Genomic DNA, 13,367 nt, shown 5'->3' on the forward strand with positions numbered 1-13,367 from the left:
CTTGAATTTCAAATGGGGTTCATCTTTTTGGACAGTTCTATCAATGAGGTTGTCCCCGGGGGGATGTATGTGGGTCATAATTTTTTTGTTATTTGGGTTTTTCTTTCTTTCTTTTTTTTGGCTGATTTGATTTTTCATTGCTGCATTTTTATGGCTACTTCGCTAGCTTCTCTAATAAAAAGGCGTCGTTGTCTAACAATGTTGTTGCCTAATAAATTTACTTTGATTGATTTTAATGGTTAAGCGCTTCATTGAGCTTTGGAGTGGAATGGATTGGAGTGCGCTGCGGTGCGGTGCAGTGCGTGTGCGTCAAGCAGTCGGCCAGCTTTAACCCCCACCCCACATAAACCGCCCTCCCCACCCACATTTATGAGGATTGTTAGGGAAATTAATTTCTTAAGCGTTAGCCGAAAAGGTCTTAAAAATTTTTTCGGTGGATTATATTCCACATACAAAAGCATTTCTTACGATTGTTTGCTTTGCAGTTAAATGGCTGAAATTGCTAGAGGAGACGTTGCGACGGGGTGAAGGGTGACTGAATCAAGTATGATGATGGGAGGAGGTGCAGAGGTGTGGTGGGATGATTGTGAAGGGAAACTTTTCAAATGAATTGAAAAGATGGCATTTTTAATAGCTTGCAAAGGTTTTTGGAAAAAAGCGCGACAATACACTTACAGTGGTTGGAAATCTATTTGAGCCCGTGAACTCTTCATAAAATTTTTGTAACTTGATCAACTTGAATTAGTTGATTCCAATTCATAGAAAAACATTGCTTCAACAGTTAAGTCTTGCCATTGACTTGTGTAGAGTGAAAATTACGTATGTATGTATTTAGAACTAGAATGACTTATTTGTTTGTTCATTAATAAATGAGAATATACTTATGTATGTTATGCCATTGCCCCACTGTATAAGACTAGAATAAGTTTCATCTCACAATTGTCATGTTCAATTTCATTCGTAGAATTTTTACTTGTCATTGGTCGTTCTTATTACACCACCCCCCCGGGCCCGCAGCACCCTTTTTAGGGGGGGATAGAGAAGAGAGCAAACGAAGGAATGAAAAGAACTAAGAGCTTTTTTTCTTCTTCTTTTTCGTTTTATTTTTATTATAACTTACAAAGAATATAAAATTCATAAATACCCAAAAGAGAGAAGGAACGAGAACCATTCATAAAATTCAATTTTGTTGCATGTCATAAAAGTGCGCGGCGGCTCTTTTTGCCTTTGTGTTCGAATCTCTTTGCTTGGCCCATCTCACTCCACCGTAGCCCACTCCACCAAAGCAAATGGAAATGCGAAATCTGTGCATTGCTTTGCTGGTCACGTTGGGTCTCATAGAGGAGAGGTGGCTCAACAAAACTTGAGCAGGTTTTCCATCAAAATACTACAAACTGGTCATGGGATACATTCTCAATGACTTATGGTGACATATATGATGATATAACTGACCAGAAGCACCGAAGAAGTTATGAATTGATCAGAAGATAAAAACAAATGTGATAAGTGTAGCCAATTGGCTAACATTTAATAGTTACTTTAAATTATTTAATAGTAGGTACTAAAGAAGTTTTAAAATAAAGTGTATGTATACACAAGTCTAGATTATGTTTCCTTTTAAATTTAAATTAAACTTTGCGTTTAAGCTGACCTAAGGTCGACTTTCTAAGTAAGATTATTACAATTGTAGCACACACAATTTGTTTAATTTTATAAAACTATGCATTTTAATACCTTTGTTGAGTTCTAATTGTAAAGAAGGATACATTTCCAATCCCATAAACTACATAATTTCTTATCAGGGCGAGAAGCCGAGTCGATATAGCCAATTAATCACGCCTTCAATTATGAAGCTGCTAAAAGAAAACTTTTTATTTTGAGATGTTTTGCGCCTAATTGTGAGAAAGTTTAACGTTTATCTGCCATAGAAAATATGGATAGAAAAGTCTGCTTTATTGAGAAATATTTTAGTGGGAAACTTATTATAACAAGAGAATGTAAAATCGAAGATATTCGAAAAACAAAACTTATTCAATTAAACTTATGAAAGAAGACCAAGATGAAATAACATGACTTTCAGGCTAGTAAAAGATAGTTCCTGCTTAGTTTTGTCTTAGCAACCTTTTAAAATCTTGGAATTAGTACTGAAAAGGTTAGACCTTTGTCTAGATAAACACTCTCCTTGTTGGAGAGTAGTATCTAGGTGCCCATTTCGAATTTTGCGCTAAGACAGAAAGAAAATTTAGTTGAATGCAATTTTTCAAAAAACTCTCTACGAGAGAACTTTCCTGGCAAGAGGACAAATATCTAGTTTAAGTTGGGTATTAGAGTTTTGCCTTTTTTCTATTTGCATATCCTTTAATTTGTTTTCTTTCCGTATTTAATGCTAATTAACTGCCAACTAGTAATGGCAAATTACTCACTCAAGCCACATACCCATACCAATTCGAATGCCGTTCAGTTCGTTTCAAGCTAAATATTTACACATTCAAGTTCCATTCACCTTTTTGTTTCTTCTGTTCTTTTTTTTTTTTTTTTTTGGTGACTGGATCTACCATTGAGTGGTATGAAAATGGAGAAGCAGCACAACAAGCACACGTCAAAAGTCTGACGCCAAAAAACGGAAAAAAGTAGGAAAAACGTTATGATTAATGAGTGAATTATGCGCGAATAAACAGTCCAACAACACAAGTTCAACAAAAAAGGAAAAAAAAGCAATTCCCGAGTGAAAAAAGAAACAAAAACATTCTCTTTGTCTGGGTGGACTTTTGGTATTGTTGTTGTTGAATGTCGATGTATAGTATATGTTTTTCGAATGGTACCAGGAGCAGCAACATGCCGGCAGCAAATTGACTTCTTTTGCCAACGCAACAGACGGCGGCATTTACTTCAAATGATTATGCAGCGAATGTATCTAACAATTCCTTTTTCCGCGTTGTTGACTCTGAGTTTACCCTGTAACAAAATCTGTATTTATCGTCCTATTACTAGACCTACCAATGAGAACTTGCTCTCCTTGAAGAGAGTCTAACATACTTGACAAACTCATAAAGAGTTTAGGGTATCCTTTTTTTTGGATTTTCTACCTTAACATAAATCTACAATATGCAAACAGCTGCTGTCATCCGCCAAAGGCGAAAACAGTTCTCATCTTTTATTTATTTTAGATTTTTAATAATCATTTTCCTGCGTTTTTGCCATTTTTTTTTTCATCTGTGTTTTCTCCTTTTTGAATTTTTCACTTTTTTGTTGTTGTTGTTTTGCATTTTGTTTCATGTTTTTTATTGCGCATTTTAATGAATTTGTTTGTTAATATGAAATATACATATATATGATATATGTATAAATATATATTTAGGTACTATATCTGTTTTTGTTCTATGGTCTCGCGCGAGACTCTTTTGTTGCTGACATCTCTTTGGGAAAATTTGCGCTTGGCTGCTAATTAAAAATTGTGTCTATTTGCATATTTGTTTGGCCATTGGTTTGAGTTGGGTTCTTATTTTTGGGTTCTGGTCGTTGTTGGGTCTAGGTTATGGACATTGCCGCCGCCTGCATTTGAGTTTTCAGTTTCGGTTGTCTCATCCAAAAAAAAAATATTAGCAACGCTTGTCGTTTGCCAAGATAACCCCCTTAGGGAAGTATCAACTTTTTTAGATGAAAAAAAGAACATAACGATCCTGATGAATCTCTCAATATATACAGAAACCTCTATAAGTGTTCTCAAATGTGGCTTTAATAGACGTTTCAAGTCAAATTTATATATATGTAGGTTTATGTTAGGTCCTGCATGTTATTCTCCAAAGAATTGAAAATTTATGTATGGAAAATTGTGAAATGAATATTATTAATCAACTTCAATCAATTTGCCAAACAACCCTATTGAACTCTCAGGTGTAACCAATTTAATTACCTTTAACCTTAATTAGTTCATTGAAAAACAAGTCAACAAGAAAGTTAAAGCCCTGCCTGTCAATTCTAATGACCTTTTCTGCTTGTAAGACCCTTCCACGGGATACTGTTTGTGTGTGTGCCTTTATGTAGGGTGTGTGTGTGTGTGTGTGTAGTCGTAACAAATGTCAACGCCTCACCTAATAGTTCCGTTAGCTGTGCCTGTCAATAATCATAATGAAAACAGCTGCCATGTCCTACTCAGACGCGCCCACCTGTGCGCCCATTTACAATGAACAATCAAACAAACACGAAAGAAACTTTTTGGCCAACTGTCACTCAGTTGACCAACAGCATTTAATTTACAGCTGCGGTTCAGTGTGTGAAGTGGAGTTAAGGTTTTTTTTTTTATTATTATTATTATTTTGGTTTCAGCTTGCTCCGATTGTCCTAAAGTCAAGTGTCGGGGTCAGTTTTAGATTAGTTTTCTACCATATGAAAAAAGTTTCTGAAAACTATTCACTAAACGTGTTTTTCTGTGCGTGTATTTGTGTATATGTGTGTGTTAATTAGCGTGTTTTATGACTGCATTTTGGTTTTCAACTCCTTGGGGTGCAATTAGCTGACAGTTGAAAAGTTTTTCAATTGGTCTCTAGGAAGTTGCAATGCTTTGACAAAGAGCCACAAAAATTGACAGAGAGTGAGGGAGCACCAACAATGGTTGAGTGTGGGTAACAAGAAAGCATTGAGCAATTGTCAATGATTTAATTTTCATAAAGCACTTAAACAATTTTTATAATTTTCAAAAGTTTGTTTAAATAATTCAAATCAGAGTCGGGTTAATAATTTTTAGATTGTTTGCATGTAAAATATGAGACTTCTTTTTTCTGAGTTCAAAGAAGTTTAATTAAAACCTGGCATATATCTGAAAAGGAACAAAAACAAAGGGTGAAAAATGCTGTCAAATACTTTAATAATGGTAAAATATTGATATTATTGTATTTAAAATTTGTGAGTTTCATACTTATGTTTCTTGTGTAATAGTTTCTAATAAAGATCGTTCATATATTTTATAGGAACAACATCAACATATCCTGCCAAGTTCATTACCTTAACGATGCTTTAACTTAGTGATTTGTTTATCGATTCTATTCAGCCATCTTTCCATTTTCCACATGGATAAGATATTTAAACTAAATATCTTAAGCGTCGAAATATAATTGGCAGGTTATATAAAATAATCATATACATTGAGTTAAATTCTCTTTAGGGAAAGTTCATCTTAATCACAATTGAAATATGTGTTTAAGACCTGCCGTCCATTTTCATTTGTCGATTATTTGCAACTTTTTTTTGCTTTCTTAGTTTGTTAAAACCTTCATCATTTTATTAACATGTGCCGCTAAGCGGATTATATAAATATTCGGGGGTATATATGTATGTATATTTGTATATTATAAACCGTCAGCCGCACACACACAATATTTAAAACTCTAGCATATTCAAATCCAAGTTTATGGCCAAGGCAAATAAACCAAAAATGCAAGTCAAGTGTACACACACACACCATACATAGATACCCTCATGCCGACGCCGTCATCGTGGTCGTCGGGGGACTCATAATTATAATTAAGCCGATAACATTGGCAGATTTTGCACTTGTTGTTGGTGGATTGCTTGGCGGTGTTAATGATAGTGCCACAGAGTGGAGGGTAATGGAGTGCCCTGCCCTGCACGGGCCTGCCCTGTCGTGCCATGCCATAGACTGAAGTAGTGTATACGTCCGTAAGTCTAGGGCATAAAAAATGTCTGGCAGCAACAAATGTTTAATTGTTACACATATGCAAACAATAAGCAAAAAGGGCCAACAACCCTCAGACTGAAAAATCTGCACCAAAACCAGCCAAAGAGCACACACAAAAAAAAAAAAAAATACAATCCTAATGCGCTTAGTCTCTGGACCCAAAAAATGTAAGACTTGCACGTGCAGCAGCCAAAAATTGCCTCCTGACTTGGCACTTTTCCTGCTTGGATTTGCCGTGTTTTTTTGTTCTTTCCACTTTTTTAGTTAATTTTATCAAAATGTGTTCTTGTCTCGATAGACAACTGTTGGTCGGGTAGTTTTAGTGTTTAACCCCCCGTTGACTATAATTTCGACACTTTTGGTTTGGGGTGCGGGGCGAATATCTATTTTTTACCCATAGATACGACAACCTGGTCTAGCCAATAGGTATATTTAAATGTAACAGATGTTTAAATGAGGGATGCTAATCATCATCATCATCATCATGGAAATTGTGCGTGCGAGTTGTTGAGCACAAAATAATGTTGTATCATGGCAATAAATAGTGTGATTAAAATTTTCTTTTCTGTTGTTAAACTAGAGGAAGGCTACAGAGTGGAGAGTGTAAAGTTGCAGATGGTATGAAAATGTATTATTCAATGGCCGGATAAAAATAATAATTTTTGTAAGGAAACAAGTAAGTATGTTGGTTAGAAAACACAAGATAAACCTATTTCAGTTACCACGACGCCTTATTGTAAGATTATTATTGCCGGATAGTACAGACTACAGTTATTTAAATTTAATTGAAAAGGATTTAAAGAGGAGAAGCAAACCGTTATATTAATATTTCAGGGGAATGCAAGCCTTCTTAAAGTTCTCTCATCACTAGACTTTACTTACTACTCTAGAATTACAATGCCATGCCACTACTTCAAAGCTAAACTATTTGGAAGTCCACCATAAATAAAACTAATAATAAAAAATAAAAAAACAATACTAATAACAATACCTAAGTATTAATAATTATAAGCATAAATAACTAATTTGAATAATGAGTGTTCAGAATACTTAAGAGTTGTTAAAAACTACTCAAATTCTATTTATACAAAATGGAAAAAAAAGAAATAAACTGTAGAAGGAATTATAAAGTTAAAATACCAATAAAATGTACATTTTTCCCAGAAAAAGGGCTTTTTATGTACCGACACATGTCCGCTTACCCCTCAATATTTTCATCATCATCATCATTAATATGAGCTTTGAGTCAAACTTGGACTGCAGTAACCTTTCCTATTCACATGCCAAACAAAAACAACATCAGAAACCAAAAACTAATTTTAGGCGCCATTAGCACATCCTTTTAGCCACACTGAACAATAGGCGCTAATGGTAGGCAATTAATAATCGACTATATAGGAAATAAACAATACAAAAAGAATAAGAGAAGGGGAGACGAGTAGAAAAAAAACAAAACAAAACCTTAACTATTGCCTGCACTTTGCACTAATACTTCCTGTCGATAAGGATCAGGCAAGGATTGCTCATAGACTACTAACCAAAGGCGGAAGTGTGACTGTCTGTGTGTGTGTGCGTTTTGAACAAATACATCATCCATGACACAAATGAATCCTTTTTTTTTTTTTTTTCTGTACATAATAATTCACTTTCAGACATTCATGGCTGACTGCTCAGCTTACCTCAACTCACCTGTTTTATCTTGCAATGCCTTTGGTCAGCGCAAACGCAAACGCCCACGCCAATTTGCGGCTTTTGTTATCGAACGTTTTTTGGTTTTTGGAAGTCGCCCCAAACAAACACTGACATGACATTCCATTAGCACACAATTTATCAAAGAAACCAGCCGGAGCGACCACTAGGCATCCAGTCACTCGGCCACTAGACACTTGTTACCACAGACTTGATGTGGCGATCTTATCGTTAGGTGAGAGCGCGCTTCCCGCTTTCCGTTTCTTTGGACATTGTCCTATATCGTCGTTGTAGGGAAAAACCACCCGAGTGTTTTTTTTTTTTTTTCATTTTGGGCAATTAGTCAAAGGTTCCTGACATTAATGTGTGCATTTTGTAACATACCAAACCGAAAAAAGTAGTTTTGCAGCTCAACACGCCCAAGCGAAACAAAAAATATGGGGACCAAAAAATTTGTTTTGCGGTGGTGAAGGAAGGAAAATTTATGCATCTGATGTAAGGGTCTTGATAATTTTTAATTCCTTTCGCACTCTTTTTGTCCCCTCTCCAGGAAAATGACTGAATGGTCGTCGTCTTCTTAGGCCAGTTAGTATGCTAAATTCTCCCACTCTCTCTTACACCTCAACCCTCCCCATCTCTCTTTTAGCCTTTTAACGCCTCATGTGTCGCGCCGACGCCTCCCTCCCTCATTCATTCACTCTGTCCATAATTAAGTGTTTAGGCAGTCAAATAGGCGTTAAGTTTTTTAAACTCAATTTGCATTTTCGTTGGGTTCGCTTGTTCTTTCAGTTTTTTTTTCTTTTTTTCGTTTTCAATTTTGTCAGTTATAAAAATGTTTACGATTATTTAATAGTTGGTTCCTTGGTGCGATTTTTACGATATATATTGCATCTTATATATACAGGTGCAGGAACCGGGTGTTGAGTTAATTAGTCGATTTATAAGCTTGCTGGAAGTAACTATAAAAAAAAAGAAACGCCAAATGCCAACTTTATGTGTTTCAATTTAAAAACAAATTTTCTGTTTGTTTAATTATTTTCGGATTGGTTGTAAAAGCCAAGTTTATGAGCGGAAATAAGAAGAAGAAGATTTAATGTAAAGTTTACAAAAATTTACAACTTAATTTGTTTTTAAAAATTATACAAAAACCTAGACTTGGGAAAAAATTTTCTTTTTCCCAGTTTCATTTTTCATTTATAAAATTTAGTTATCAAAGAAAAAGCGATCAAAATTTAAAGTATGCATTGCAAATTATATGTAAAACTTAATATTCTAATGGGATTTTTGAAACGTGTAGATAATTTTCGAAATATTGTCGATTCGAGAAAGTCAATTGTAAATTCATTGATAAGCAAGAATTTACAACATGTGACGAGATCAATTACAAAATCACCAAATAATACTTTGGAAACTAAACATAAATTTCCCGAGGCCCATAAGTTGTGCAAAGATTTTGAGTTAAATGAAAAAGTTATGAATGAGGTGATCGAACGATTAACCAAAGAGATTAAATTGGGCCTGGCAAAGGCGACGCACGATGAGGCGACAGTTAAATGTTTTGTTACATATGTTCAGGATTTCCCCAGCGGGCAAGAACGTGGCAAATATTTGGCATTGGATTTGGGAGGCACAAATTTTCGTATCCTAATGATTGAACTAAAAAGTCAAACGGATGTGAAATTAATATCTACAAGCTTTGGAATAAGCAAAGAACTAATGATGGGACCAGGTCGAATGCTATTTGATTTCATAGCCGAATGTTTAGGTAAATTTTGCACCGAACATAATGTGGATAAGAATACGGAAATACCATTGGGATTCACTTTCTCATTTCCCTTGATTCAACAGGGTCTGGACAGAGGAATACTGAAAGTCTGGACCAAAGGCTTTATTTGTAGTGGTGTGGTTGGTCAAGATGTTGTCCAGCTGCTTGATGAGGCCATCCAGAGACGTAATGAGAATAAAATCAGAATAGTTGCCATTATTAATGATACGGTGGGAACTTTGATGGCCTGCGCCTTTTATAAATGCAATTGCCGCATTGGTTTAATTGTCGGCACTGGGACGAATGCCTGCTATGTGGAGAAAACCCAAAATGCGGAAATGTTTGATGCTAATCACAAGCGGACGCAAGGCGACAAAGAGCACATGATCATCAATTGCGAGTGGGGAGCATTTGGTGACAATGGTGTAATTGATTTTCTACGCACACCCTTTGACAAACAGGTCGATGAGGGTGGCCATAATCCTGGTCATCAAATTTATGAGAAATGCATTTCAGGCTTATATCTGGGTGAACTAGTGCGTCTAATTCTGGTCGATCTAATGCAAAAGGGTGCCATCTTTGCAAATCAAGAGGCATATTCGATACAGGAAAAAGGCAAATTTAAAACACGTTTTGTATCTGAGGTAGAAGCCGATGTACCGGGTACTTTTGATTATACTGATTTCGTACTTAATGAAATTGGTATCCGGAATGCTATCGATGAAGATAAAGCCTGTTTACGTTATATTTGCCAAGCGGTATCAACACGAGCCGCTCAATTAACTGCCTGCGGTCTAGTTTGTTTGATCAATAAAATGGATGTAAAAGATGTGGCTATTGCCATTGATGGTAGTGTTTATCGTCATCATCCCAGATTCCATGATATGCTATATATAACTATGAAAAAGTTATTGCAAAAAGATATTGAATTTCAATTGATACTATCTGAGGATGGTTCGGGTCGTGGTGCTTTAATAGCAGCTGCGGCAACCAATTCAAAAATGAATTAAAAACGAACCAATTTAAGTTAAAAGAAATTTGTTTTTTCCTTTTTTTTTTAATCATATTTCATACTTCTAATTTGAATGGAAAAGTATATCATTGTAGAAAATCCTTATTTGTTTTGTAAACTAAATACTCAAATATATTTTGCGGTTTACGTGGTTTAGTCAATTCCGTCTCGATTGCTTGACAATAATCTTTAATCAAAACGGGAGGCACGCCTATTTGTATCGCTTGGTTCAGGAACTTCAGGAGTGAATACAATAGATCAAAAAATCTCTATTTCTCTCTCAATAAGGAGAACATGCCGACAAACACGCTTGGGGACACGTGACAACAACAACATCAACAAGAGAAACGGCATCAACGACAATCAACTCTGAGATTCTCTAGTAGCATGAGAAAAAGAGAAATGTCACTTCCGACGGCTTAACACATTTGCCACTTCTCAATGGTCTAAGGATTTTTGCACCCTCTATGAGACCAGTCAGCACAGCCTTTGGGCTACTTTCTAATTTATGTGCTGTCAATTCTTTTGTCATAGTGTGGGCGGACAGTGGCAAGGTTTTGCTTTGAAGGGTATGGGGGGAGGAGAAATGGTAGAAAGGCGGCATCAGGACGGCCGCACTTAATGAGTCTTAAGAAAAATTATTCGCAATTAATAATTATGTTCATATTGTTTTGCCAACCGCATCAAGAAAAGAAGGGCAACTTGCTGGGAGAGGGATGAGGAATAGGAAAGAGTGAGTCAGTCAATTAGTGGGATTGAGAAGGGCAGAGAGGGTCGGCCGGTCAAGTTGTTTCTTCTAACTTGTGCAGTTTATTTGATGTTTGTCATTTAATCAATTTTGAAGTATCTACACTTATTTGTTGTCATTTACACACACACACACACACACATAGAGGGAATGGTAACTCGAAATATAGAATGGACAGAAGTGAAGTGAACTGAAAGGCTAATCCAGGGACAATCTATCGATGTCTTACATCGACTACATTCTAATTTTCATTTATCAAATAATCGAATAAAACATAGTGTTATTTAGCTTGAACTTTTAAATTGAATACATATATTCATTTTTCTCAACATTCAGTTTGTGTTTGAAGAAGAAGAAGGATAACAAATGTGATTCTCCATCTTTCAGCTAGTCAATGTTTCGAAATTGTTTAAGTTCAAAAATGATTCAGTTATGTTAGTTAGTTTGATTAAACTTAATACATAGTAATACATCTTGAAAAGCCCTTTACATAAATTTTATGTTTTTAGATGTTATTCTTGAGAATAGATTGACCAAAAGTTAAACACAAAGATATTATTATATTTAGCTTAAAGCTAGCTTATTGTTTTATTTACAGAGTTTAGACTTAATTTATGTCTGATCAGCTGAGATATTTTATTTACATGTTTAGAAATAACTTGTTAAAAAATTTAGAATATAAAGTAAAATGGATGAAAAAAAAAACTTTAAATGCACCTTAGGTACTATCTTAAAACTACAAAAGAAGGCACTTAAGGCATTGACTATATATAAATAGTAAGGCAAAGGCCCTATTAGCTCAAAATCTGAGCTATCTGAGATTTTTTAATTGTAAATTTGGTTTTAGAGTGACTGATGCGCTCATCAATCATTTTAATATCAGCTATTTTATGTAGAGATGTGGTTCTGTGATATCGTGGTAGGTTGAGGATCATTTTCAAAATTTTATTTTGGGCAACTTGGAGTTTTTTCAAATGAGTTACTGGCGAGCAGTTCCATATTTCAGATCCGTAGATTAACATTGGAAGTATTATTGATTTGTAAATTGTTAACTTATTTTTATTTGAAAGTTTAGAGTGGCGGTTTATAAATGGATAAAGAATACGAACAGTTTTGTTAATTTTATCTATGGTGTTACTTATATGGCTACTAAATAACAATTTTTTGTCTAAAGTAATTCCTAAATATTTAACAGATTCCTCCCATGAGATTTTAATTCTATTCAGTTCAAGATCTGAAGTGGGGCTACCCACCCGGCTAAAAAAACTTGTTCGCTGAACAAGGCTTAGGTTTTTTGCTAAAAAAATAGTGATTTGGTTTTGTTGGCATTGAGCTTAATTTTCCAACTATAAAAGTATTCATATATGGAGTTTAGAGTGTTTTGTAAACTATTGTGAATATCCGAGTAACATGTACCAGAAGAAAATAGTATGGTGTCGTCTGGAAAGATTAAGGCCTTGCAACTTGAAGTCCTAGGAAAGTCAAAGGTGTAAATATTGTATAAAATAGGGCCGAGAACAGAGCCTTGTGGGACTCCGGCACAGATGGATTTTTTGGCTGACAAAGTTTCGTTCAAATATACGTAAAAGTGTCTATCAGTCAGGAAACTTCTAATTATATGGATCAGCTAGACTGGAGTGTTACTGGCAGCTTCAACATCCGTGGTTACCAAGCCAACAGATTGCTTTTCAACGAACTTAGTTTTGACAAAGTTAGTCAATTTGTCCAAAGGGAAGATACACCTATAGTGCTCTCTAAATCCATATTGCATTGATGGTAAAATATTGTTTTCTTCAAGGTGGGTGTTGAGTCTGATCTTGATGATCCGTTCATATATTTTCGATAAACCACACAGAAGGCTAATCGGACGATAACATAAAGGAGAATTAGAAGGTTTACCTGGTTTTCCAATTGGAATAATCTTAGCAGTTTTCCATTCATGAGGAAAGTAACCAATTTTCAGACAACTATTAAAGATCAGTGTAACAAATTCAACTGCACCTGCTGGTAAGTTTTTAAGACAAATATTAGGTAGTTTGTCTATCCCAGGTGATTTTTTGTTTTTGAGTGACTTTATTATGGATTTTACATCTGTAGTTGAAATAAGGGAGTCACATATGAAATTGATCACAATAGCGAGTTCAATGAGAGAGTTATGCACTAACTTAGAGGTAGCACTATTAGAGAAGGTTACTGTAATGTGGTGTTTGGACTCAAATATTTCACTAAGACAGTTTGCCTTTTCTAAGTTTGCAGTGTAGATCTTATCATCATGGTTGAAGCAGGGAATAAACGGCTTTTTGTTTTTTATTATTTTTGTAAGTTTCCAGAAAGGGTTGGAGTTATAACCCAGTTTAGACAGCTTTTCTCCGCTATCTTTTTATCATCCCAGCTTTGTACTGTATAAAACAAATTCATTGTGCAAAATTGACCAAATTCATCGTCAATATGAAGATAT

The 13,367-nt window shown here is 35.1% G+C and overlaps 1 protein-coding gene across 1 annotated transcript; it reads left to right on the plus strand.

The window, feature by feature from the left end:
- The first annotated feature begins 9,103 nt into the window (after positions 1-9,103).
- LOC137580604 (hexokinase type 2-like) lies at positions 9,104-10,159 on the plus strand. Its single transcript, XM_068294706.1, has one exon. The coding sequence runs from the start codon at positions 9,104-9,106 to the stop codon at positions 10,157-10,159; it is 1,056 nt and encodes a 351-aa protein (XP_068150807.1).
- Positions 10,160-13,367: the final 3,208 nt, after the last annotated feature.

This window comes from Drosophila tropicalis, unplaced genomic scaffold (assembly GCF_018151085.1).
Source record: "Drosophila tropicalis isolate 14030-0801.00 unplaced genomic scaffold, ASM1815108v1 contig_1190, whole genome shotgun sequence".
Taxonomy (NCBI): Eukaryota; Metazoa; Arthropoda; class Insecta; order Diptera; family Drosophilidae; genus Drosophila; species Drosophila tropicalis.